Raw genomic sequence first — 27,957 nt, 5'->3', positions numbered from 1 at the left:
CACTCATGTTTCATCAGTAAAAGCCAGTTATAGTTACAGTACAGGTGTTCTAATACCATATCAAATCATATTTATTGCTGTGTTATTAAGTCGTCACACAGTTGTAGAGGGTTTATTCTGTTCATGTTACATCTCCATACATAAATACAAACCGTAAAGGATGCAATGGGCACTTTGTAAATAGAATATAAACACAAATTTAATATACGCAAATATTTAAATATGTATAAACGTACAGATGTTTGCACATTTTCAGCAGTTTGATGCAAAACAGAAAAGCTCCAAAATGACATGAGTCATGTAAATTTACAGACAAGTCTAAGATGTGTTTTTCTCATTTGCCTAACATGAAAAGTTATTATGTATGTGGTAATGTTTAACCCTCTTGTTATGTTGGTTTCCAGGAACACCAATTATGTTCCTGGGTCAATTTGACCCAGGGCATGTGTACTCATCCAAAAAGTGTCAGAAACACTGGCATTGATTATTTTACAATTTTCTTGTATAATTTTGATTTTCTGGTTTTCTGTAGTGATGCAGATGACATCTCTTCTGTTCTGGGTCAACATAACAGGAGGGTTAAGACCTGATGATTTGATTCTCCAGATTATAGTGACACTGAGGAAATAAGGTTCATTTTCAGCTACAATATGATTACACCTTCTTTCATAAAGTCTGATTCTGCCAGCCAGGCCAATACACAGAAGAAATACCGGAACAATCCACGGTAAAACAAAGAAGAAAAAAAACAATGCACTGTGTGTGCACTTACAAATTAGTAGATTAATGTCAAAGACTTACATTCTTTTCCTTTGACAATTCCCCAAAATTTCACACAAAAAGAAACAGTAAATATAAAATGAGCACCGATTCACAATATATTACACATTTGTAACTGTATAATATACAATTCTGATACTATGATTGTTGGCTAAAGAATTTAGAAGCTTTGTAATTTAGAATATTTCTATAACTCTTATACACGCAGCAGTCGCAAACCAACCAAACTGGCAGTTTGAAAAACTATTTCTGAACACCTGCAAATACAAAAAACAAAACAAAACCAAACAAACACACATCGTTCTCAACCATTTTAAAAATCCTTTCTTTTAAAGATTGCAATCATGGCATGTCTCTAATATTAGATATTACTAGATACTATACAGTGGAAAAAAATAGTTAATATATAGGAGAGATTACATATTTGAGGTTGAGTCAAAGTTTTACAACATTGTGATTTCTTCCAACATTAAAAAATAATTTTAGATGCAGCCTCAATTTGTCAAATTACTACATCTGAGCAATGAGGTACGTTTGTACCCGTTCGCTACAGAGAGACGAAAAGAAAATACAGCTGGCCACATCTATAGTAACATAATCATTTCCTTTAAAAAGGATCATTTCAATCTCTATGTGAAATAACATGATTAATAGAAACCATTAATTTACATTTGATTGTCATTACAAAATATCTATAAATCAAAGTTATCTAGAAGGTATAAAAGCAGAACACATGTCTCTAAAAAATACCATCACAAAGAAATCTGAGAATGCTGTATATATATAACTTGTGGCAAGGCCTTTAAACAGTATGACACGCCAGTTCACATTATACTTACTGTGTACATGTTTTGATATATGGCTACATGCCATGCCAGAATCTACAGTTTAAAAGTTCAGAAGGTGAACAACAATACCACTGACACCCTTCCAATATAACGCAGTAGCCATTTAATAACTGCTGCCATTATGAAACATTATATGTTCAGCGTATGTCCGGATTGCATCAGAGAGGGGGTTCGTTTAAACCTAAGATAGTTTCTCGATGTAAAGCTTAAAAATGACCATCCAGCACAATTACCACCTCTGTGACCAAGTGCAGGGTTATTATAGTGTTCAACAATAACTGAACACTACAAGCATCAAAACAGTAGTGTTATTCTGCAAGCCTATTATATTTTCTGGTGTTCATGAAATTGTGTTCACCCTCCCTGTATATTGGCCGCTATGTATTTACAGACATTTTTTGTCTACTTAAAGAGTTTAAAGGTATACATCATTCACTTGAATTTTGACCTGTTATTGTCCCATCACCATGCAAACTGCTACACAATATCCGTACCTGTACCGCTTCACACATTATAACAAGTGTAGCCAAGTGATAGCTGGCATCAAGTTTTTTTAGGGCGACTGAACAAAAACCGAAACATCTCTGTCGCAGTGTGACCAAAATCCGGTGTGTGAAAATAGCAGAATAAAATTCAAATCCAAGCTCAAGCACTCCTTCTAAGTTTTAACAAAGTGTTAAAGAGGCAAACATTGGTGTCTCACAAGCCTACTAGTCCAGTCCACTCTCATTTATAAAGAGTCATTTCACCGTCCCAGGAGTTCGATGACATGCTGTCCTTTTCATATTAAAACATTGAAACATTGAGAACCTAAAGGCGAAAGAAAAAAAGCAGTGTTAGAAATTCAAAACCAAATAAAAACAAACAGATATCGAGTGTACAGTATGAACAGATGAGAAATATGTGGTTGTTTTTACACCTAAAGTTGTTCCTCCTTTGGGGTTCTTTAATCAAACTGTCATAAATAACAAGAAAATGGACTTCTACCAAATAAGGCTAGGCATGCGTGAACTGTACGTTGATCTATCATGCTTACTTGGCCATTCACTCAAACAGGGGTTTTTTTGGGGTTTTTTGCTCTCTTGCTCTTGACGAAGGCGGTCGCACTTTTCTCCTCTCCTCCTCCTCCCCCTTAGCTTCCCTGCTTAGCCTCTTGTGTCCTTGTCTAGTCTCGTGTTTTTTGTATTACTTTTCCCTGGAACACTCTCTCACAGTCTGTTCTCTAAAACCTAAAAGAGGAATTATGGATTTGATTTGATCAACTGGTCCCTGAATACAATTGACACCCTTTTTCTCAACGAGAAGTCTGGGCTCGGGTGAGCCTGAGTGCTGAAGATATCTACCTATTCGGAACCGTGATAACAGGTTTCTTGCTGATCGGAGCTGGCTTGGCCCTGGCTTATCGAAGAATTAACAAAGTGGAACTGGCTGTTCAAACCCCCACAAGGCTGCCCGCTGGGATTGAAACGATGGGACGAGGCGTGAGTTTCTCAAAATGGGCTCATTGAGTGCAGCACGGATAAGATCTTGGAGAGGCTTACGGCTGCCGTGAATACTCAGAATAAGACTGGATTACATCTTGGAGGGGCTCGCTCGGAACAACACCTCTGAGCGCAAATTGGATCACATCTTGGAGAAGCGCACTGCGTTCATGAGTTCTCAGAATCGGCTCTTTGAGCACAAGAATGACAACATCACGGAGCGCAAGTTTGATAACATCATGGAGAAGCTCACGACTCTCCAACGGGAGATTGAGAAACCAGTGTCGGACTGTTAGAACAGCTTTGAAATTCATATGAGTTGTTCGCACTAAAGTAAAAACCACCATCACTTCATGCAGAGGTGGGACCAAGTCATTGTTTTGCAAGTCTCAAGTAAGTCTCAAGTCTTTATCCTCAAGTCTCAAGTCAAGTCTCAAGTAATGTCAGGCAAGTCAGAGTTGAGTCTCAAGTCACTGGTGTAAAAGTCCGAGTCAAGTCACAAGTCTGAAACTTTGAATTTCAAGTCCTTTCGAGTCTTTAAAAAAAACAACGAAAAAATAATGTTGCAGTTATATGCTAAATGTAAATATTAGACCATGTAATTTTAAAATCTGTGTTTTTCTCAACACATGACAAAATAGTGAACTTAGAAAATATACACAAATTGTGAAATTGCACCTCTTTAAAATGCAGCTGAATTAAACCTAGCTCCAAGAATAATTTTCACCGACAGTTCTGAGATAAGCTGCATGTTATTCTTGGATGCGGTTGTAGGACCAGCTTTAAAATCGCATGACAAAAATATCATACACATAAAAAAAACTGTATCACCAACGTAGCCTGGACAACATTTGCTAGTTAGATGAAGTCAGCTATCTCATTGTAGCATATTTATATGCATATTTATAAGCATACGGTTCTTGGAGTGAGTGCATACACTCATGAAGTTTAGTAACTTCAGGTCACTGCAACAAGCCCAGGTACAGTTTACCGACGGATGGGTACAGGACCTTGAAATGCACCGTGTAGAACGAAAGACCATCGTACGTATCATAAGTTTACCAGTCTCACAAATTGTCGTCATAAATACACATTCCTTAACCGTTTATTAATAGGACCTTTGAGCTCAACGGTAATTAATTAGTAGTGGAAATAATTTCTGGTACCCATCACAGAAATGTAGCAGTGACAATAACACTGTATGCTGTAATCATACTGGGCAATTAGTGATACAAAAAACCTGTTTTATCCTGTGAATAAAAGTATATGTTTTTGTCAATGTACCATAATAACAGAAGCGAAACGCAATATTGTGTCAGGACAATTCACTATTTATGCACAATAAACAAAGGAGCATAGCGCGACAATTTCTGTTCAGCGCCAGACTTGCTTGTAACCTATATCACCAATTATGTTATGAAAATGACGTATTAACTACTAAAAAACACTGACCTTCGTGTAAATGCTTGGAGCAGACTAACCTGTGAGCTGGAGTGTTCTGGGACATTATATTTGATCTTTGAATGGCTGCAATCCAGGCTATCCGTCGCGTCTTTGTTACTTCGGAAACATGGCTCGAACAATTTCTCTTCAACGACGTAATCCGATAACAACCGATCTCTTTACCCGTCGGCTTCCCGTGGCTGTCATGCGACCGGCTATTGCAGTTAATAATACAACGGCTTCTTGACATTTTTGTGTTTCTTTTTATCGCTGTATAACTGATTTTAATTGAAAGCCTGCGTGCGCTAGTACCGCTTGCCACGAGTTCCCAGAATCCTTTGCGGTTCTACCCGTGAATGACGTCACATTTTCAATCTCTATATAATATGCATGTTAAATTTTATATTTGGGGTAAAATATCAAGTCTTTTCAAGTAAACCGGTTCAAGTCCAATTCAAGTCCCAAGTCATTGGTGTAAAAGTCCAAGTCAAGTCACAAGTCTTAGAACATTTTTTCAAGTCAAGTCTAAAGTCATAAAATTAATGACTCGAGTCTGACTCGAGTCCAAGTCATGTGACTCGAGTCCACACCTCTGACTTCATGCGGATACCCCTTCGGCGCCAGCTGCGGTCTCAAGGCTGGAGCTGAACAACAACACCCTGATACGGACTGTGTTTAGACTGTTCTTCCCATTCTATGCAAGGCCACCTGGGTTGGCTGGAAGACTGTTTACTTAGCCTGGCAGGGCGAAGGACACTGTCTCAGCTGAACTCTGGACACATACACACACATGCACACAGACATATATACACAGGCAGATGTACACTCATCCCCACTCCCCCTCCAAACGTCTTCTACGCTTATTCCCCTCCGATGCTGACGGTGGATCAAGGAGACCAGCGCTTATGCTGCTGGCCCGGATGCACTGTCTACACTGGCTGTCTCTCACCTTTTACCCATCCCTGTTGCTTGTCATGTGTTTCTTTGGTGTATTAAGAGTTTTTTCATGTGCTATGTGCAGAGGTGTTTTTTTTTTCTGTTCTCAAACTGATCTCCCTGTTGGAGCTCAGTCTGGGGGGAGTTATTTTTTTCTCCTCATCTTTCCTCATGTTGTGCTTTTTCCATGTTATACCTCTCTGACCTGTCTTCCCCATGTGATGTTTGTGTAATGTACGTATGGTCGGAAGGGTAAGACGGCGCTGGCACGGCTGGCAGCCTTAACCCATTTCCCTCGGAATGAATAAAGTATGATCAATCAATCAATCAGTTATTATAAGAAGTGGAATACTCCTACCGAATCATCCATGATGGAAGATGGATCAAAGTAATCTGGCTTCAGTTCGGTTCTTTCTCTGCGATTCTTTGATGCCGGCTGAAAGATAACAACTCAGTTAGAAGAATACTCCACAAGATGAAAAAAATATATACAGTCAAAAAAATTATTAATTTTAACATCAACATTTGCTTTTATTATTTATTTATTGGAAGGACTGGCATGACCAGCTTACTCTGCTAGAAATGCAGGATTCAGATTATCTCTAATTTGGTTCAGTTCATCTGGATGCTACATTTTCAGTGGGAGAAACGTTTCATTACTCATCTCCCGCTGAAAATGCCACGTCCAAATCAGCAGAATCAACTTCCTAGGATTTCCTTACTGGAATTATTAAACATGCATCTAGACAAATGTAGACTATTGTTTGTTAGTTTTTTTAATTACCAAATCGATGTCCATTGTGTCAAAATCCATGCCCTCATTGATATCTTCCAAGCGGTCTTCAGATGACATCATCACATCCTCCACTATTGGCTCCTCATCATCCTCCATGAGCCCAGAGCCTCGACGACTGTGACGCATAACAAAAAAATAACACGTCAGAAAAATGCTTTTTGTCAGACTCTTTATTGGCTCAAAGTTCGGCCAAAAACAGTTAAGTGCTGAACTTCTTACATTGCTTGCTGCATGTGGTTCCTCATCTTGGCGTAGTGCATGCTAACCCGCTCTTGCTGCTGACGGGCTTCAGCTTGTTGCCTTTGTGTCAGCATCCAAGTAACCTGGGTACTGTGGAACAGGGTTCATTACTTCATAATTCCCACAGTTTTAAAAAAGTGGCTTTACATACTGTACTGCAACTAAGACCTCTGCAGACATGTATGCAATAATGTAATACACATATTTTTTACTTGTAATCAATGGTAGTCTGGTGTTGAGGGTGTGGCTGCTGCTGCTGAGGAGGCACAGGTTGATGGGGATGCTGCTCTGCTGGCATGGTGAACGTGGCTGTGAAGCTGTCCTCTGGCCTCATTTTCTTTGGATCCCTCAGTACAGTGGAAGTTAGATGGGGTGAATGCATCATCACTGGCGTTTGCACATTCTGCTCACGGTTCATCCAAACCGCATCGCTGCTGCTACTGCTGTTCTCTTCTGCCAGAGAAAATCATTTGTTACACTCCTTGAATTTTACTGAACACACGCAGTGACCATAACAATGAGTGAGCTGTTTGATTTATTATTAAAGTGGCAGGCTGTGATGAGAATTAACATGAAACATTTTGCAAGAGGATCCTAGGAGAAATACATGTGCCTAAGAGAGAGATGCATTTTTATGTTTATGTGTGACGTTTGAAGGTGAATACTGCACCGTATTCAAATTCATGACGGCGTATTCGCTCACAGAAAGACCTTATTTCAATCTCAGGCAGACTTTAAGAAATACAGCAAACAAACTGCTGTGACAGTCATGGAATACAAAGAAAATGTTGTCACCTTAAATACAACTCTACTAACCAGCAGCTGTTTTGATGTAGATCAGGGGTCGGCAATCCTGGGCACGCGTGCCAGGGTAAACTGATGGCACAACCATAGCTGGACTGGCCATTGGGCATACCGGGCATTTGTCCAGTGGGCCCATGGTGATTTCTGGTTTTTATGGGCCGATGATTTTATTTATTTTTTTGTAACAGTATAAACAATGAAAGGTGGTGAATTGGCCAGATGCTGGCCGATGTGTAAAAATAACTCAGTTGTTTGGTGGTGGCTATGGCGGAGCTTCCACAGAGGCCAGCAGGTGGATGAGGGAAAGGGGAGGCAGGAGGAGGAGAGACCCAAGGCGGCTGCCGGTCCGAGTGTCAGGTGAACTGAACTTCAGGTAAGAAGTTATGACCTGCAGTCTATCTGGGTCAGATATAAACCAAGTTTAGGTGGAGTTTATTTTCGTTGTGCTGACTTTTTACAGTCAGTTACAATAACTCGTACTGCGTTCTAGCTAGCATGATGGAGTTTCTATACAGCTGGGTGGGTGCTTTGATGGTACTAATAGTGAACTTTATTTTATTCATAAGGTTAGTAACCTCATTATTCTGTGTTTGCGCTGCACAGCTGCCTCTTCTTCTCATCCTCTCCCCCTCCCTCTCCTGTTGCTACTTCAATCATGAAACTGATCAATGATCAGCTGATCGGCTTTTCTCTCTTGTTTGTTTATCGCCCACTTTGCGCCAGAAACAGGAAACCAGTGGATGTTGCGCCAAACAACAGCAGCAGGTTTAAGCTTGATCAGCTGTTGTTAGATTTTATTTATTATTAATTTCTAGTATCAGCTGATGTTTGCTGGAGCCACAGCTGTAAACCTGCTGGTCAGGATGTCGGTTTGGATATGTGGTGAGAGGGAAACATGAAGATGAAACCAGGAGATGTCCTTACTGAATCATCAGAGCTGAACAGGTGATGGAGAAACAGGTTTACCTTTTACGTGACATGAATGAGTTGAAGGGAAGTTATGAACTGTTTCTGAGAGACAAATAACACCAGGATCCTTTTTTTTTTTTTTTACATAGCTGACAGCTGGTAACTGTGCAGGGGCGGGTCTAGCAAAGTTTTGCCAGGGGGGCCAGGCAGGGCATTAACAGGGAAAGGGGGGCACAAAGAAATACTTTTCTTTCTTATTCTCATTTAAAATGTCTAGCTTTTAATAAATAATTATCTGAATCCTACAATCAAAGTTTTTATCTGATGTAAAATGTATAGAAATCATACATATACCAATAAGACTGTACATCACTGTCACAACAGCGTCTGTTTTCATTCAAAGTTTTTATGGCTTTTCCTATAATACCTGGTGGGCCGGTCTCTACTCAAAATGCCTGGGCCGATTTTTTTGTCCCAGTCCAGCCCTGGGCACGACATGCAGTGAATTAATTTGAGAAGGTTGTGCAACGTTAGTTGTGCCGCTTCTTAATGACAGTATCTTAGCTAACAACCCCAAGTACCAGATTCAACTTGTAATTGGCTAAAAATTACTTAGCCTACTGGTGAGAGGGACGTTGCTAGCTGGCAGTTTTGTCAAGCGATGTTGAAATTTTCACATTCCAACACTTCAAATACCTCAGGAGCTCTCCGCTCAGCGCAGCATCAGCACCACGGAAATGCTTGTATACATCCGAAGACTGAGACAGAATTCACAATGTATTTTCGGGACTTTCAGGTGTATGGACCAATGTTTTCTTTTCTGATCAAACCAGAAAGCTTTAATGAGCAGCTGGATTTGTCTCAGATTAACTGGCTGAGTTAATGCCAGTTAATGCAACATCGAAATGCAGCTGATTGAACTGAAAACCTCGACTCTGTGGGGTCAAAGTTTGCAGAACTACGAACGCAGCTGGTATCCATAGCTGTGCGCGTTAATGGAGTTTGCATTTTCACCTGCTGGACATCACTACCTGACAAGTTTAACTGTCTTCAGAACATTGCAGAGGCCTTACTGACAGTATTTGGTTGTACAAATAGCAGATTTTCTCTCACATGAAGAGTGTCCTCAGGTAGCCGTCTGAATGCGGGACACTCGGAGACCTGTGTCTCTGAGTGGGAGACCAGAGATCAGATTAACATGTGTATCTCTGTATTAACAAACATACCATACTGACCCAGTTTATTTTTCTTATCATTGTTGTGAGGAAACCATAAATAGCATTTGCACTTTCTGTTGTGCACTTCATTTGCTGTTATGGATAAAAAGTGTCTTTTTTGTTTCAAAATAGCTGATGACTATTCGCTGATAGCTGCCAACATCTGCGAACAAATATAATTCTATAGAGTGGTTCTATATAGTGTGTAACTGTTACTATAGAGCATTATTAAATTTATTGCTAATGCAGTCATATGGCACATTGACTTCTGAGGAAATTTTAGATGGCACTCATAATCAGAAAGGTTGCCGACCCCTGATGCTGCAGATCGGTTGCTGTGGTAGATAAAATAAATGGTCCACCAAAGTACACCAGCAATGCTCACCTTCAGGCAATTTTCTTTTGCTGGCAGTGGCTGGCTTGGATTTCTTACTCCTGACAGTGGAGCCTCGACTGCTGATCCCACTAATTACAGACATAGTGTCGTCATCTGCTCCAGCCTGCAGAGAATTTCTGTATGAGATGAGAGGCAGCCAGCAGTCTTCTCTCTGCAGGGCCATCTGAAATGTCATGAATCGCTCCAAGTACATGTGACTGCAAAAAGCGAAATGACAGTAAACATTAGAGTCTTTTTAGAGGTTCTCATCATTTTCATGCTCACATTACTCATCGTGCCGCAAACTTACACTGTCCTCTTGTCCTGTCGAATTAGTTTGCTAGAGAACTCACTCAGGATATCCAAAAATGCTAAATTAAGCGGTGGACTTCCTTCTCCTTGGGGACTTGGCTCTTTAAAGGCAAACTCAATCCCGTCTCTAAAATAAACAAACAAGACATGACATATGAAAGTTCCTGTTCATTAGAGCAAATGATGTTTGGGTTAGGGAAATGACTTACTTATGTAACATGGCAATAGCCTCTCTGGTCTTCAGCTGATCCAAACCAAACGTCAATGAGAAGCGTCGGGCGAGCTCTTTTATGCCGCAGAAGGCTGATGATGAGCGGTCGAAATTGAAGCCGAGTTCAGACAACATGTCATTGAACAACTGCAAAAGAGGTTTCAAATACTGTTTGTCTGATTTTAGTAATTAAAAGCCTCTGAAGACCCTGAGAAGATTTTTTCCAGACTAAAATGCAAATAAAGGATTTTGGGACTGACTCTTTTATCTCTTCTATTTGGTGAGGTATCGCTATTTGAGGAGGCCCGAAAAGACTATATCGGGCTTCCAGCAGTATGATGATCTAAGTGATGATGATGCTGGATCTCAAGGACAGCCTGGCTGCTTACTGACAGTACAGAGACAAAAGGCGCTTCCTTATCTATGTGTTAAGACAATTCATCTGTGTCTCCTGAACAGCGGCAAACCTGGTCTCATCATAATATCAGCAACAAGTATGTTTTACACATTAGTGACCATCCATCTGTTTCACATGTCATACCTTTTGCAGGCTCAATATGAGCGTCTTTGCACACTGGATTTTGTCGATTTGTCTCGTCTTACTCATTGTTTCCTTGATAATATCTCCATAATCGTTGTAATACTGAGGAGAAACAGGAGAAATACTGTTAACTAAAACAACAGGGCTGGATGATTTCGTTATGATCTCTACAGGATTTAGACCTACCCTCATGTACTGTTTAAATATATCTGCTCCGGTGTTTATTTCCACAACATTGTAAATGATTAATTTGCAATAGGCAGCAAGAAGGTTTCTCCTCTTATGTAGAGCTTCAATTTTACTGGCTTCATCATCTTGTTGTCCATCTAAAAAAATGAAAAATTTATAAAAAGTCATGTTCCTTCTTTAAACAGAGTGTGGTAGGTTCATATAAAACAGGGTAGTGTTTTCTGACCTGTGCTGTTGTCATCATCCTGATCAATGAAAACATGATCCAGGATGAAGTTGAGCAGCTCTGCCTGCAAAGAAGAGTCTGGCGAATAGACCAGAGACTCCAACTGTTCCCGGCCTGAAGACATAATTTGGTGACTGAAGATCAGTAGCAGATCACACAGTATAGTGAAGGCCTGGAATAAACACAACACTTGAGCATATATGGAAATGCTGACCACAGAAATTTTCAGTTGCGCTGAAAAAACGAAAAAGGAAATAAAAATAAATAAATAAAAATTATCTGACTCATCAAAATCCTCACCTGCTCTTTGACTGCGTTGTTGATGGTGTTTATGTAGCGCTGACACATTAAACAGAAAGCTCGCATTTGCTTTCTCAAGGTCACCATGTCACCCTGAGAGGAGTAAAGGTTCAGTTAGTAAAACCCTTTCAAAGTAACATTGTACCTGTATTACCCAGGCATTAAGAAATGTATAACTCTATTTATAAAGCTTGACAGAAAACTGCAATCAGACTGGGAAGTGTTGTAAGCAAAACAAAGTAAAAACATGTAACTCCTACTTTAGATCTGCATATACATGGTGTCCAAATGTAACTACAGAGAGAATTTACTGTGACACAGGCGGAAGGATACTTTCAAACTGTGATACACTGCCAATCATATTTATTTGGGAAATGTAGGCACAGAAATGTTATTACATGTATTTTGCCAAATATCCCCAAAATGTGAACAGTACCTTTACTGAAGTGCCATCTGAAACCTTCGCTAGATGCCACAGGATGATGTAATGTGTGCACTGCATTGCATGAACCACAATCTGAGAGGAACAAAAATCAAGCAGAATAGATAAACTGCACATTCAGTATTTTAACATGAACTTAACAGGTCACTCAGAGGGTAATTCTAGTTTACTTGAACTGTACTAACTTGGTTAATCGTAACTTTATTTTGAAAGCTTGACTCTAAATTTTAAAAGAGTTCGATGTTCAGTAATTATTAAGACATGTCAAGGTTCATTTGTGCTTGCTATTTCTTTTTAAATACACAAAAGAATTATTCATATAATCATCTATTTTTTCTGTTTTTATTTTCTGTCACGCATTCACCACTTTGTTAGGTACACTTGTTCGACTGCTCCTTAATACAAATATCTAATCAGCCAGTCACATAGCATCAACTCGTTATATTTTGGCATGTAGACATGGTCATGACAACCAGGTGAAGTTCAAAAGGAGCATAAGAATGAGGAACAGAGGCAATTTAAGTGACTTTGAATGTGGCACGGTCATTAGTGCTAGACTCAGACTCTGGGTTTATAGAAAATTGTTTGAAAGAGAGAGTAAATGTCCACTGAACAGCAGTTCTCTGGGCAACAAAATGCTTTGTTGATGCCAGGTCAGGATGGCCAGAGTGTTTGGAGCCGAAAGAAGAAAGCAACAGTAACTCAACCACATATCGAGCCTTGAAGTAGATGGACTACAGCAAGCAGAAGACCACAACACCCCTTTAAGTTGCAAGCAGGAAATTGGGGCTACGGTTCACAGAGGCTGACCAAGACTAGACAATAGAAGAGTGGAAAAATGCTGGCTGTCCGATTCTGCTACATCACTGGGAAGGTAGGGTCAGAATTTGATGTCAACAACATGCAATCATGGATCCATTCTGCCTTGTATCAACTGTTCATAATGGTGGCAGTGATATAAAAGTGTGGGGGACACTTTCTGGGCACAGTTTGGGACCCTTATTATTAACTGAGCATAATTTAAACACTAAAGCCTGCATGAGCATTGTTGCACCCTATGTCCATCCCTTGATGACCACAGTGTACAATCTTCTGATGACATGTTGAAGCACCACATCACAAATCTCAAACCACCTCAAACTGGGTTCTTGAACATGACAATGAGTTCACTGTACTCAAATGACCTCCAGTCACCATATCTGAAACCAACAGAGCAACTTTGGAATGTGGTAGGAGGGGAGAGCCACATCATAGATGTGCAGCATCTCTGTGATGCTATCATGGCAATATTGACCAAAATCTCCGAGGTATGCTTAAAGCACCTTGTTCAATCTATGACACAAATTGAAAGCACAAAAGGGGTCCAACTGGGTACTAGCAAGATATATTTAACAAAGTGGCTGGTGAGTATATATGATCAATGATTCTTTCCAAATTATCCCTCACATCACCTGTAACTCAAGTAACATATGGGAATGTAAACACCCTGATTAACTCCATTTGTAGGATTTTGGGGATGACACTGTAATACCTGTTCAGGCATATCGCCATTCTGTAGACCTGTGTTGAGTAGCCTGTAGTTGCTGGTGAAGAGATCCCACTTAGTGAGGTCGTGTGCACTGAAAGCAGAAATGTACATTAAATCTATAACATTTAATATGCATGCATGCTGTCACTGACATCTTAACCCAATATGAGAAAACAGAAACGTAAGATTTTTAACAAGTAATGTGTTCAAATCAAAAACTGAAACAGTTTCCATGAACTGCTTTTACTTGTGGAAAGTGGTGATCTTCTTAAGTGTGGATAGAACCTGGTAAGCATCATCCTCATCAGGTTCTTCACCCTGACAAACAAGAGATCATATGCTGAAATCTCAGATATTTGCCTCTACTCCTGCGAGCATCCTTTAAAATAATCCACACAGATAAACGCCTTACAGCACCTACCTCTTGCAGGAAGTCCTCCAGGAGTCTATTAAACTTGTCTACAAGCTCGTCAAGAAGCTGGGAGCGGGCGATGTCCACACGGTTGAAGATGGTGAACTCCTCGTTGCAGAGATAGTGGTAGGTGGTAGAGCAGGCCTCCAGGACCTCAGTGTCTGTGTGCTTATCCACAACTTCCCAGATTTGTCGCAACAGTGCGTCTAAATGCTAATTGAAAGAACATAACATTGTTTCACCAGCAGCACATACAATGCACTTCAGCTGTAAAACAAGCTTTAAAACAAACAACTCGCAAACCTTTTCTAACCGCCCAGTTGTGTAGATGTCAAGATCAAAGAACTTTGGTATCTGTAGCAAATTGGTCACCTTATCAATATCAACGCAGTACTACAAAAACAAAAGGGAACGCAGTCAGGCTTATTTCATGAATATTGAACCTGATGAAATAATGAACTCTGAGAACTCTGAATCACTCACCTTTGCCAATAACAGAGGCAAAGCAACTGCAAACATCTCTGTGACTCGTGTCCGATCATCCAGCTGTGTTTTCTTTTCTTTTGCAGTCAGGACCTTTTCCATGCACAAAACCCCGACAGCACAGTCAACACGAAATCATTCAAGGAGATAAGTTAATCCTTTCTATCTCAAGCATGACGGCTTGACACTCACCCTCTTCCCCGTGCCTCTGCCTACAGGAGGATGACATTCGCAAGCCTGCCGAATGGCACAGAGCATGATTTCAACCAGGGCTGTCTCCTGACGATCGTTTAGAGCTAAAAAAAAAAAAAAAACCCAAAAAACCCCCCATAAAGAATGTTACCAAGTATCTAATGAAAAGACTTGCCTTCTAAGAGAAGCACAAATTAGAGTAAAAGTACAACAAATAAGTAATAGAGTGGCAAAAAGATTCATTTTCCTCACTAAAAACCTCGTTCTGAGACAGCGCTTCCTTACCTTCCTCTCCTGGCATTGGCTCATCCAGCAACAAGCTGATCATAGTCTCCCAGTCCTTTAGCAGCTCTGACGCACACTCCCACAGGCTATCCACTAAGTAGGCCCCATGTTCATGGAGCTGTAAAAAATGGAATGTGAATTGTAATGAAATGAAATAATCTATTTAAACACAGATAATACATTTCTGTTATTTTTTTATTCTCTTTGAGCCAAGAAACAGAAATCTCCAGTGCCTTGCAATAGATGTATGCACAGTTCTGATTCGTATTTAATTATTTAATCCAATCTTAAGAATAATTAATGATTGACACGTTTCAGTTGAAACTGCCATTTCTGCAAAGCAGGGGCACAGGGCTGACATAAAAGCCTGGTCACCTCACTCTCCAAGAAGAAGAACACAGTAGTCTTGATCAGGCTGCCGTTGAGGCTCTGCCTGCCCCTCCTGGGTAATCCCTCCTCCTCAGGACCTCGATGGCTAAACAACCTTCAATCAACCAAAGAAAAAGCAGTTTAATACACGTATGAAAAACAGGCTAAATGAACGTTTTCAGCCTCTTTAGGAAAGGAGGTGGGACAAATATCTCATGCATATTTCCTGTGTCTCCTTTATGGAATCTAATGGAGTTTACACTTAAGCTGGCCTTCACGCAAGCATTATTTTGCTTTTGTAATAACAAGGAGCCAGCAAAAAAAAATTCAGAGCCACCTTCCGAGCCGAGAGCAGGGTGGAATATTCCTTTAAGCCCTTCCTCCTCTCCCTCCTTTCTTGGAGCTTAGTGTGCTTCCCATGAATGTTGCTCGCTATGCAGTGCCAACCAGACTCAGGCTGAATCAAAGAGCCTGTTTACACAATAAGCCAATCCCTGGAATGTTTCTGTCAGTTTTATTACTGGCACTAAAATATTTTGAATAGATAACATTCATTCAAGCTGGTGATTCAATTACATCTCTTTCAAAACTTCAGAAAAACACATACTTTTTGAACAGGAACTCCCCCGCTGCGATGGCGATGGGTCGATGTGCCGAGTAAACCAGATGATAAACACTCTCACAGTCCTCTGCTGTCAGAACCTCATCACTACTCCTGTTACATGAAAAGCAAAAATAACTCTTTGTGATTATTGGATTTTTGATTAAGAAAAACAAACACTGAGAATTATCATTGTTATTTACATGATTTGTAAAAATTTTAATCACAATAGCTTTCAGAATTAGGAAGAAAACATAAATGCACACTAAGAAAAATAACACACTTGTCTGAAGAAAATGTTGACATCTGCTGTCGTGTTGAATTAAAACATGTCCTAATAATCACATGCTGTGGCACAAAATTAAATGGAAATTTGAGGAGGCGAGATTACTCACTGTAGGACAAGTGTCAGAAGTTTAATAGCTTGCACTGCAACATCATACTCCTTATCCAGAGTCATAGAAACAATGCGATCCTGTCAGTGAGAGAAAATGTCAGATCTCCATAATATTAGTTGCGGGTATGATGATGGCCAAATGGTACTATTTTATCTTTATCAAACATTTACATCTATGCAATGATATCCAAGAGGCATCTACATTTCTAGTAATGCTTACTTACCTTGAAGCGGCTTGTGAAGAGTTCCAGCCGAGTGCTGAGTTCTCTGTTGTAGAACAGGCCTTGCAGGGCAGTCAGGCACTTCAGACGCACTTCACCTTGCTGCAGTCGTAGCAGAAATGCATTAAATACTCGTGAAATCTGAATGCCTGTGTTACTCTGCCACTATTCCAGTTAAAATTGCTTATAATGCACCCCTAGAGGCAAGTTAAGTGAAGTTATAAGCAGGTTTTAGATTGATTTCTCTTAGACAGCTGTTTGCAATCCAAACATTTTGAAATGCAGTTACATGAAAAGTCTATGTAGAGGTAATAAAAATGCGTGAGGACCAGCAATAATAAAACAAACATGGGACATAGCAGCAAGACATGAGGGTGTCTTTCAGCATCAAATAGGATTCTCACAGGCAGACGATTTCCACCAAACAGGAAGTCTGTACCAGGCATCTTTCTCACCCAGCACAAGTGGCTGAACAAGAAAAGCAAGTACACCTCATAAAATATCCACCTGCTTTCAATGTGAGCCAAGTGAAGGCATAAGCTCAAGACTGGAGCACCCATCTAAACTCTGGATAAGTCTAGTGATTGGAGGTGTTTGGAATAAAAGCCCTCTAGCTGAAAGAAAATGGTAGCAGGAGCTCTGGACTTCAAATTTTAACTACCGTAGTTTTCGGATCATAAGCCGCATCTTTTTCCCCACACTGTGAACACTGCGGCTTATACTGACATGCGGCTAATGCATATTTTTTTTCATGCGGCCAAAAACATTTTGCCTGGTAACAGCAGACCAATAAAACTGATAAGTAGTATATATACGGTATATATTTTTACCAGTTGTTAAGAGACGTTGTAATGTTGTTTGTTTATGTTACCTTACGGATTAAATTAAACGTTAAAAATCGTCACGTGTAATATTTCTGTGTAAATATCTCATATTACAAGTAAAACGCATACGGCTTAAAATCCGGTGCAGCCTGTACAAGCACATAATTGATTTTCTTTCTAAAATTAGAGCATGCGGCTTTTAATCAGGTGTGCTCTGTAGTCCGGGAATTACGGTAATAGGCTTTAACAAATGGGAGATTTTCTGGATAGAGGGTGCTACAAACTGAACGTGTTGTGTACAAACATGACAGGTAACCTATGTACAGAACGAATGCGTTGCGTTTTTTCAGAAAAGTGGTCCTCAAAAAACTGACTGTTGACATGAAGTGACGATAAGCTGGTACTAATATTCCTAAACTAGAAAAAGAAGATTCTGAGTTCATCAAATTCTCATGAGAAGGAGCAGGGAGAATAATATGGTTTGAAGCCAGTTTCATACATAGGCTGGGATAACCTACTTGCCGAGTACATTTTTTTAAAAGTTGTTATTAATTATATTGATGCTTATCTCAATTATACTGACTGTGTCACCTCTGGTACTACTACATACGCTGACTCTCAGAAATCTAAGATTTAAGATGTGGGCTTTAATATCTTCTTCCATAACACAAGTTTTTTCCATAAACTCACCTTGTCATGCATTGTCCAGCCAACATACTTTAGGTAGCTGTCATTAAGGAAGGCGTCACTGTACAGCTTCATCCACACTCCTATTTCCTCAATACAAATGGCTCTGATTTCAGCAATGGCATCGCTGGCAAAAACAAAGAGAATTCACTAAATTTAGTAAACGGGCCTTTAACAGACCTGGCAGCTGTAAACAGCACTGAAGAAGGTTCATTGTGAATAATGAACTCATGCTTGTATTAACATTGATTTTGCACTAGAGGGTGCCAAAACACTCTAAATGAACTCTGTTCTGTCTGCTTCTTGTTGTACAAACTCAAAAGTGATAAGAAGCCCGTGATGAAATCTTACATTCAGCACACAGTCTGGTTGCCATTTACCATAATAATCTGGGGGAATTCCTTATCGCTTAAGGATTTACTTACCGATATCTGTGAACAAACACTCCCTTGAAGATTGCATTCATCATGTTTTCAATTTCATCTTGATTTTCTTGAAGCTAAAAGATAAACAGAAGGTTTTTGAAATTAATTGAACAAAAACTCCCTGAAAGTCCAAGATCACGGTTGGTATTGTTCTATGCTTGGATTTTTTACAGATTTCATCCACTATTTGTTACCATTGTTAAAGGTAAACCAGAAATACTGGATTTATATGCATTTTGTGAACTAGAAAGGACAGTTTATGTAGAATGAACTCAAAATAAAAAGAACCAGTCCTGTTCAATGTGCTTATTGTCTTATCATCTGAAATGATACAGTCTTATCATTTCAGATTTGGATCAGTGGCCTTATGCAGTAACAGTTCAGTTTTACACTAAATCTTTCATACCGCTTCTGTGAGACATTCACAAGATCTCAAAGTGAGATTCAACAGTCTTTTGTAACTAATCATAAAATGTGTAATGGTAAAAATCACTCATTTTAAACGATTCACCAGGAGACGTGTCGTCAGATTCATATAACGTCATAACTGACACTTTGTAAGTTGCCATTAAGCGCAGCCACCCTCCTCTGAATTTAATAACAGCCCATGCAATCACAAGTCTAAAAAGCCCCCAACTTTTTCTAACTGTAGAATTTCCAGATGTCATCTGAACTGATGCGGAGAGGCAACGAAAAGTGTTGGTGAAAAAACACACTGTTTTAATCCAGTGGCCAATGACGTGTCATTACAGCACTGACAAACTGTGAGAGAAAAGGAAACCGTGATTGAACATGATGTCTTTCTAAATTAACCATGACTAATACGACATGCATTGAAGGGAAAGCGGCAGTCACAGGGATTCGGCCTTCAAGAGGCGATGTTAGTCTGCCTGCATTAAGACCCTGAAGCAGCTGTTGGAAAGAGAGAAGTATGTTTCTGTGGCTGCGCTAAAAATATCAATAAAATAATGAGCTAAAATAAACAGAGTGAATTACAAGGCCACGGAATGGTAAACAAAGTCATAATTTTAGGTTATAGCTGGTTAGGGATGGGGCTTTAAATAAATCAGTAGTGACTGAGTCTATTCTCCAGAGACACAAAGGCAGAAAAGGCTACACCTGTATGGCATACCTGCACATGAAGGGGCAAATACAATCAGCAGCATGCCCCCCCCCAGTCAATTTATATATAGAGTGAAAAATTTAAATGACAGAGTTAAACAACGCTCACACCCACTGACGTGTTGCTGTATTACACTCCAACATCAACGCTGGGTTGAATGCTTGACAACTTATCTTTCTTCTTACCTCTTTGCGCTTCTGTAACAGTAGCTCCAACCTATCATTGGCCCTCTTAGCAATGACCTTGTTCCTTTCTGCCTCATACTGTCTCTGTGTGTTGTCCATATTGATGCTTAGGTTCAGAGCCACGTTCACCAAGGCTGTCATCAACTTCATGGCTGGCAGAGACAACAATGTTTAAAACACATACGTGTAGGAACAACTGCTGTCAGATAACAGCAGCATGGGCGTGCAGGATGGAGACAAAATCCACAATAAAACTGACCTGCTAGTGTGCTTGTGTGTCTAAAGGCCCTGACCTGTGAGTCAGACAGGCCGGTGAGTAGCGAGATGATTGTGTCCATCATATACTCGTCATAAATGATGCTGTACTGACACTGTCGCACCAGAACCGCAATGAAGTCGCAGAAGTTTATCCTGAATTTCTTCCACTGTGGTCCTGAGAGGGTTAATGGATAGTCGCCGCTGTCCTGTACAGCACAGAGATAATCAGATTGGGGTCCCAAGTATTACATTTGTTTCAGGCCAGATTAAAAACATCTCCCATGCTGGTGTGGTTCTTTAAAATACGTTGTATTGAAACACAGCCTACATCACCTCATCAAACTCCTCTGTCATTTTCCGGATGATTTCCGAGTTCTGCATATGTCTGAACATCTCTCCACTCACAGCACCTAATACAGCAAAATTGAGCGTGTGAATGGGCTTTCAGGCACCCAACATGCTGCACATTTAGACAATACAAGTAGGAAAACTACCTTTACAGCCAGAGCACTGAATGAAGAAGTTGATTAAGTCCAAAAGAGTGGTGTCCCTGTCATGTTTGTATGCCTCAATCCAGTCATCAACCACAGACTGGAAAGGGAAGCACACTCACAAAATTATCACATAATTATTTACACTTCTAACTAAAATATAACTTTGAAAACATTCCTTAGAGAGCATGCTTTGTTGACTCCTCTTAATCCATTAAGCTTGATTTATAGTTGTGCTGAATCCCCGCAATTCAATTCAGTTTTATTTATATAATGTCAAATCACCAAAAGCACGTCAAGGCGGTTTATATTGTAAAGTAAAAAAAAAACAACATATGTTAATACAGAGAAAACCCCAACAATCAAAAGACCCCATATGAGCAAACATGTGGTGACAGTGGGAAGGAAAAACTCCCTATTAACAGAAAGAAACCTCAAGTGGAAGGTCGGGGGTGAGGGGACAGGACAAAGACACACTGTTGAACATGGCCAAAGATGAATAACTAATGGTTAAGGGGGGAGGGTGGGTATATAACCACACAGGAAGTGTGAAAAAAAAAAAGGGGAGGGGGAGTAAAGAAGAAACACTTAATACTGCATCATGGGAAGCCCCTAGCAGCTTAGACGCAAAGTAACTAAGGGAGAATTCAGGGTCACCTGATCCAGCCATAACTAAGAGGAGCTTATGCCATGGTGGCTGTCATTGCCGTTTACACTTGTACGCTGAGGAGCCTGCATCGGTCTGACTTTACGAGTGAAACTGAGCTGATCATGTTTGACTTGGGCCTATTACATTTTGAACAACTGTTACGTTTAGTAAAACGCAGAGCAGAGCAGAGTCCTGAAATGACTGAGCCATATTTTATTTTATTTTATTTATTTATTTTATTTTTTATTTTTCATTTTTTTATTGTTTTTTAACTTTATTGCTATGTCTGCTTTTATTACTATGTGCATATTAGTATTGTACAGCACTTTGGTCTACCAGGTGTGTTTTTAAAGTGCTATATAAATAAATAAATGATGATGATGATAAAACAGATTATCAGAGCTACGCTAATGTCTATGTTGAAAGAATACTAGCTATTGCATTAACATCAAGCTACAGTCTATTACATTTTGTTTAATGGTATTATCTTTGTGCTAATCAATATGCTGCCTTTCGGTGAATTGAGTTGCTGCCATGTGTAGTTAATGTATCGATGCACAACAGGCGTGGGTAATATTTTTGACTATTCGAGTAGTCATTAGGTTATCTTTTAATTTAAAAAAAAAACAAAAAAAACCCTGTTTGTCCAGTATTACCACCAGGAGGCAGCAGTAATACACCTAGTTTTTTTAGCAGCCACTACTGAACAAAAACAGAAACAGAACCTGCTTCTAACCGCAATGCATAAGGTTCAAGGAAATCAGGTCAGATGTAAAGAAAAAAAAAAGCTGTCAATAAGTCTTGTGTGGCACTCCTTTAAAAAATAAACAGAAATGAAGTTCACTGCATAGAGTGTGTTGTAAGCTTGAAATGCCCACCCTCAGAAATACAGCAGCTATAGCAAAGGTTTAATACAGTAATATAAATCAAGCTTTATGGATTAAGTATTCAAAAAATGAGAACCACAGACACTAAACCAGGCTACATATTGTTACTGATTGAAAATTAGAATCCGTGCACCCACCTGTGTGGCGCTCTTCCCCATTTTAACCACCTCAAACAAGGTCATGTTCTCCATTCCATTCTCCTGATGGTGGCCATTCACCCAGCCGGGACCAGTGACCCTCCCAGCTCCACCACCTTTGGCCTTGTCTCCAAGCGCCTTCTTCCCTTTCTTGGCTGCCTAATGAGGAGAAAGATGTTCTTCTGTTATCATACACTGCATCAGTGTGCCTCTATACTCAATAGCTTATCTGGTTACTGTGCATTAGAAAAACGGAACTAAATCACATTACAGACATTTGATGCAGAGATGAAACAGACTTATTTTCTTATCAAACGTAGCTGCTGCATGATTTAAACTTTTTTGACTATGTATTAGCATTGTGATAGCGGGAAACCAGTGAGGATGTTTTACTGATTTCTACTCAGTGTATGCTGGACATACTGCAAGCCTGCGTGTGACCATGACTGCACATAAACCGAGGCCTGTACTACAAGGCAGGATTTGGGCTTTTCCAGGTTTCACTCTGGCTTTTAAGAAGGTGGTTCACTTCCTACTGGAGTACATAGTAACTAATGGTGTTTGAAATGAGAAATCAACAGGTACAAAATCACAATCCAATAACCAATCAATTATCTGAAAAAAACCCCAAAAAAAAAACCTTATAACTTAATTAGATAGTTTATTTATTACTAATTACAATTAGTAGTTAATATTATACAATAAAATTACAATTATAATATAATTGTTATGTAATTGCAAAAATAAAACAACTACAAATTTAATCAAATTAAATAAAAATTTATTATTTGCATTATCATTATCAAAACATTAATAATAATAACAACAATGGCTATAATCTGTCTGACTAACTGTTTACTTACACAGTCTGCATTTTTGCCAATTTTCCCTTTCTTGCTTCAAATTGGCTAAACTTTATTTATACTGTAGGTATTTTCCAGCCTTACAGCACTTTTCCTCTCACATGCACTCACACAACACGTTTCTGCGCAATAACTGTGTTACTTTAAGTCTGTATTAGGTGTGTAACCACTTAACAGTTTCCTGTTATTATAGTTTTATTTTCCTTTCTAACAGCAGCCGCTCTGTTGTCAGCAGACTTCTCAATATCTGTGATCGTTCATGCGCTACAGTCATCCCATTCATGTGGAGGTGCTCTTAGATAGACTGATTATAACCCTGGGTTGACTAACACTTTTAAATTTCTAACCACTTTCACGTGACTGCTTTGCCTGATCGCTGATGTCGGAGTAAGTGAAGCCAGATAACAGACAATGTTAAAAGTGCTTCTCAGCACAGTGCCCAAGATAAGAAAGTCAGGAAAACATACCACGCCCTTTCCTGTCTTCGCATTTTTGCCATCGGGATCCTCAAGGTCAGTATCTGAAGACAACTGAGATTCTGCCTCTCTGTGCATAACACATGGATTTATTAGTAATTATTATTAGTATTTAATACAACTGAAAAAAGTAACACAAGCATAGCAAAAACGATCTCAAATATCATCAGTGCATACATACAAAATAAACATTGAAGGACATAAAAACCTTACAGTAACACTTCCATGTTGTTCTACTTACTGAGGAAACAGAAACTCAGTGTGCGAGTCCTGCGCTGCTATCATTTCTTTAACATTTTCTGGATCTGCTGGAGTAGGTGCTCTTACTGCTCTGGGTGCTGAGCAAGGATATACCTTTATAATAGCACATGAAAAAGAAAAAGAACATAATTATTAAAAAATGAAATGAATGAAGCAAAAAAAAAAAACCCCGGACAGTCAAAATAATCTTATGTAAACCCCTGCTGTTTCAAGAAAATGTTAATAAATCCTTTGAAAAGGCCGGGATTTCCTTCTGCATAGATTACTTATAAATGTTTTTTCTAAGTTACAGTTGGACTTTACATGTTGTTATTTAACTCTGTATAGCCATTCACAAAACAAGCACTGATTTGAGTGACCTGTAGAACTGCCTTTATCAGCTATAAACTCCATCAGATGTTTCTGGTTTAGAGACTTCAGCAATGTTTCAGAGATACTTTACAGCAGCGGTCCCCGACCTTTTTTGCGCCACGGACTGCTTTATGCCCGACAATATTTTCACGGACCGGCCTTTAAGGTGTCCTGGATAAATACAACAAAATAAAACCAGTACCCAAAAAAAATAATTTTCACACAAATTTTCAACTCTCGAGGCCCGGTACCAAACACGGGGGTTGGGGACTGTTGCTTTACAGGACCGGGACCTTTTTCACTCATGCATCATCTTAACTGGGTAAGAGTAAGACTTTGGCCAAGACAAAAAATGTATAACCATTTTTATAATGATTTAAGGTCGTGAACAACTTGCCAAGCATTCAAGAGAAGTTCTTGATTCGATTTCATTATCACTGGTCTATACTAAAGTAGAAAACCAGCCACAAACCATGATGTTCCCTCCTCTGTGTTTTGAGGTTTTACTGTTACTGTGCAGTTCCGTCAAGGATTCACCAAAATATGTGACTTTTCAACTTACATCCTATCAACAAATAAGACAACATTCACATATCCCTGTGGCCAATATTTATCTGTTAGAAAATTATTATGAAGAATTCAACATTATTCTAACCTTTATTGTAATTGGTAAACTTAATAAACAAAAGCAAAAAAAAAAAAAGTTGTTATTTTAAACCCTCAAAATTTTATCCTTACAAATGTTGTTTGATAAATACACCTTGATTGGACTTAATGAACTCCATTTACATTGCTCATATATGGGTCATACTAATAGTCTTCTTAACCATTTCATGTGAGCCCAAAGTCAAAGAAGTCTTCAACACACAATTCCTTCTAGCCTACAGTTATTTTTTAACGTGCTCATGAAAAGTACATTTTGTTTGCTATTAGTTTAGTCATACTGCACATAGTTGTGGCTGAGATGAAACTCTTCCCACATTTCGTGGTAAGATTAATCATTGTAATCATAGTAGTACCAACTGATTCACACTTTTTGTCGAAACTAATATTGAAGGGCATGACGAGAGCGTGGTTGTGTCACTGTCAGGGCACACAAAGCTTTAATAACCTATTTAAATCTGATTATCTGTATCCAGATAACTTATCTGCATAAATGCGTGTTAATGCATGGTATGCAGGTTGTAAACGCAAACACAAGATATCGGCAATGGAACGCGGCTACAGTATGTTAAAATGTGAGCCAAACCTGCTGACAGACATAGTAATAATGTTAGCTATGCAATGGGGAAAGCAGAGAGCGTGTAACAGAGCCACTTATCTCAACCTGGGATGCACCATGTTCGTTCGCGAGTCAGCTAGATCTATCTAGCTAATTAGTCCATTGACATTTAGACAACAATAATATGTTTTGATGCCAGTTGTAAGACCAATTAATGTGATTTATCCAGCTGAAGCAGCAAGATAAAAATTACACATTGACATCAAAATAAGAAATCCACCCATCCAGGCTCCACATAAGCACATCAGCAATACCAAACCTCTGCACTTGCCATGTTTATTACCACTATCAAGGGCTGTTAGGCTTAGCAAAAAAAGTCTATTTGTTGTGGATCACTTGACAGTACTACAGCAAACTATTAAGTAATACATGAAATTGCAGATTAATCTTTTTGACAACTAGGGGCTGGATTCTGGTTGCTGCATGGTAGCTGCTAAGAAAATATTTCAGATGACTGAGACCCCAGTAGTGCGCACACTGACTGTGTCGCACTGTTGCAGTCTACTGGGACACATGGAACTATTTTTAATGACATCTGTGTTTTTAAGTGTTCTACAACAGGCTTATAGACTGAGAAATGCAAGAGGAAATGCTTGTTTGACTGCACTACTGGTTCAAAATGCTCCAAATTTGCTGGGTCCAGATTCTAAGATGTCATGACTTGTGACCTCTCCTTGGATAATTGAGCAAAAAAGTAATACAAAGAAGCCTCTTAGGCCTCTTCAAACCATCTTCTTAAAAAAAAAAAAGGGGGGGGGGGGGCATAAAAACATGTATATCACATTAATTAATTAACTGAAGATAATACACTGGCAAAGTTAAGTAATACATCTTGTTAGTGGCCATTCTCAAAAAAAAGCTTTCCAAGCTTAAGGGGTGTGTTTTCCCCAGACTCACTTTCACTCTCCACTTTACAACTTGCAAACTACACTTGTATCTCCAACACAGCTGTTATTCGGAGCTGAAAATAAGTGATTTTGTCTCCCAGCTCTAACACTTTAAAACAGATACTTAGGAATGTGTTACTTAATGAACGTTTTTTTAAGAAAAAAGAAAAAATGCATGTGATCGCGACTGTTTCACAACTTTCTGCGTAACTTTACGTTTACAGCAGATACTTTCAGAGAAAAGGGGAAACTGCGGACCGCTCTTATACAATAGAACATACTGTAAGTGGAAATCCCAGTAAACATGACACGGCTTTTCCTGAGCAGACTAGGGGCTTGTCCCTAGGCTCTGAACGCCATAAATGGATATGCATACTGTACGGATTTCAGTGTCTCAATAAAACGTTAGCTACTGATGAGCACAATTGTCTTTCGCTTGTATTACTGTCCACCGTGTCGGTAAACTGCATCGTTACTCGTAATTTGAAACAATTTAATCATACCGCAGTTGTGACACGCGCAGTTGTATACTTCCGAAATACAAACAACCACAGATGTTTGGGAGGCTGAGTCTGCTATCGGCTCTCATCTCCTCCTGACGTGCCGTCGTTTTTACGACGGCCAAGCAGTTCTCAGGCTAATGTGAGCTAAATCTATTGATAATGTGATCTTGGCCACAGACATCAACGCTCTAATTAATTAATACCGGGCTCCCACAACTGCGATTACACTTCGCGCCAGTGTTTTGATACACCATAAGAAACTAGCTTAGCTAGTATTACCGTTAGCTGTAGCTGGCTAACTGGACCACTAGCACATATAACACAAACTGGAAACACACAGAGGCTGCAGTTGGTAACTATCTTGACTATAGCACATTCTGATGAACTAGTATTTCTATAGGTATGACTATTGGTGACACTAACAAGTGTCTTGACAGCTAACCCAGAAAAGCGGCTTCAATGGCAAACTCCCTTGATGTTAACGTTAGCTATCCGCCATTTTACTTACCTCGTTTTAATTCAAAGACGGACTGAAATCAAATAATCCACGCGGTACGGACTGTTCATAGAGAATGCTTTCGTCAGTTCCCTGCACTGGCTGTCATTTTCCAAATTTTAACAATTGTAGTTTTATTTGTTGGCTAACGTTAAGAAGCTTCTTGGTGGCTAATATAGCAAGGTACAGTGTGTATTGTCGTTGTTATGCATGCAGCACACACACCACCTGTCGGCGACACTGTGTACTGCCGCTACGAGGGACCATATCCTGTCAGGGCTATCGTAGCGGCAGGTCCATATCCTGGTTCCTCGTAGCGGCAGGTCCATATGGACCGCTCTCATGTGATCGCCGATTGAGTCACGGAGATTGTCCATTAGGTAGGACAGTACCTCGCATGCTGTCTAACTTCCCAATGAGGCAGGGGTCATTGACTATTGATAGTTAATCAAATCCTAACGGGCACAGTGTTGTTGAGATAAATGCTCTCAGCTCTTTGATCAAGTAAGAACTTTAAGACTGAACTGGAATCAGTAAAAGGGCAAAGTTTGGATTTAGCTGGTAAAAGCTGCCCTATTTCTTCCACTCCCTGCACTGCTGAAGTTTTTCGGAATGAGCTATCAGAAAATAGAT

At 39.6% G+C, this 27,957-nt stretch overlaps 1 protein-coding gene across 2 annotated transcripts; it reads right to left on the bottom strand.

The window, feature by feature from the left end:
- Positions 1–96: 96 nt before the first annotated feature.
- On the bottom strand, positions 97–27,571 carry stag2a (STAG2 cohesin complex component a). Of its 2 annotated transcripts, none has more exons than XM_080866521.1 (34): positions 27,337–27,571; positions 23,786–23,898; positions 23,536–23,614; positions 22,206–22,364; positions 20,536–20,632; positions 20,375–20,451; positions 20,043–20,247; positions 19,784–19,935; positions 18,476–18,549; positions 18,054–18,177; positions 16,543–16,641; positions 16,317–16,396; positions 15,928–16,035; positions 15,327–15,435; positions 14,952–15,069; positions 14,667–14,770; positions 14,475–14,567; positions 14,295–14,384; positions 14,001–14,204; positions 13,827–13,897; positions 13,583–13,670; positions 12,046–12,126; positions 11,610–11,702; positions 11,310–11,481; positions 11,081–11,220; positions 10,895–10,996; positions 10,352–10,500; positions 10,141–10,269; positions 9,840–10,048; positions 6,737–6,974; positions 6,504–6,614; positions 6,273–6,399; positions 5,847–5,924; positions 97–2,438 (listed from the first exon to the last, which is right to left on the bottom strand). In XM_080866521.1, the coding sequence occupies exons 2-34, from the start codon at positions 23,827–23,829 to the stop codon at positions 2,415–2,417; spliced, it is 3,828 nt and encodes a 1,275-aa protein (XP_080722647.1). In that variant the 5' UTR covers positions 23,830–23,898; positions 27,337–27,571; the 3' UTR covers positions 97–2,414. The 2 variants fall into 2 exon arrangements, with proteins under 2 accessions (XP_080722647.1, XP_080722646.1); XM_080866520.1 differs by having other exon boundaries at positions 6,737–6,977; positions 27,337–27,569.
- Positions 27,572–27,957: the final 386 nt, after the last annotated feature.

Source organism: Rhamphochromis sp. 'chilingali', assembly GCF_963969265.1.
Source record: "Rhamphochromis sp. 'chilingali' genome assembly, chromosome: 19".
NCBI classification, from domain to species: domain Eukaryota; kingdom Metazoa; phylum Chordata; class Actinopteri; order Cichliformes; family Cichlidae; genus Rhamphochromis; species Rhamphochromis sp. 'chilingali'.
This window is presented reverse-complemented; position numbering and strand designations above follow the sequence as displayed.

Bases quoted from the DNA above. Each gene is read 5' to 3' on its own strand.
- stag2a (XM_080866520.1), bottom strand. From the start codon at position 23,829: ATGATAGCAGCGCAGGACTCGCACACTGAGTTTCTGTTTCCTCA. The intron at 23,615-23,785 runs GTAAGTAGAACA...TGTTATGCACAG, and splicing joins ACTGAGTTTCTGTTTCCTCA to AGAGGCAGAATCTCAGTTGT. The intron at 12,127-13,582 runs GTATTACAGTGT...TGTTCCTCTCAG, and splicing joins ATGGCGATATGCCTGAACAG to ATTGTGGTTCATGCAATGCA.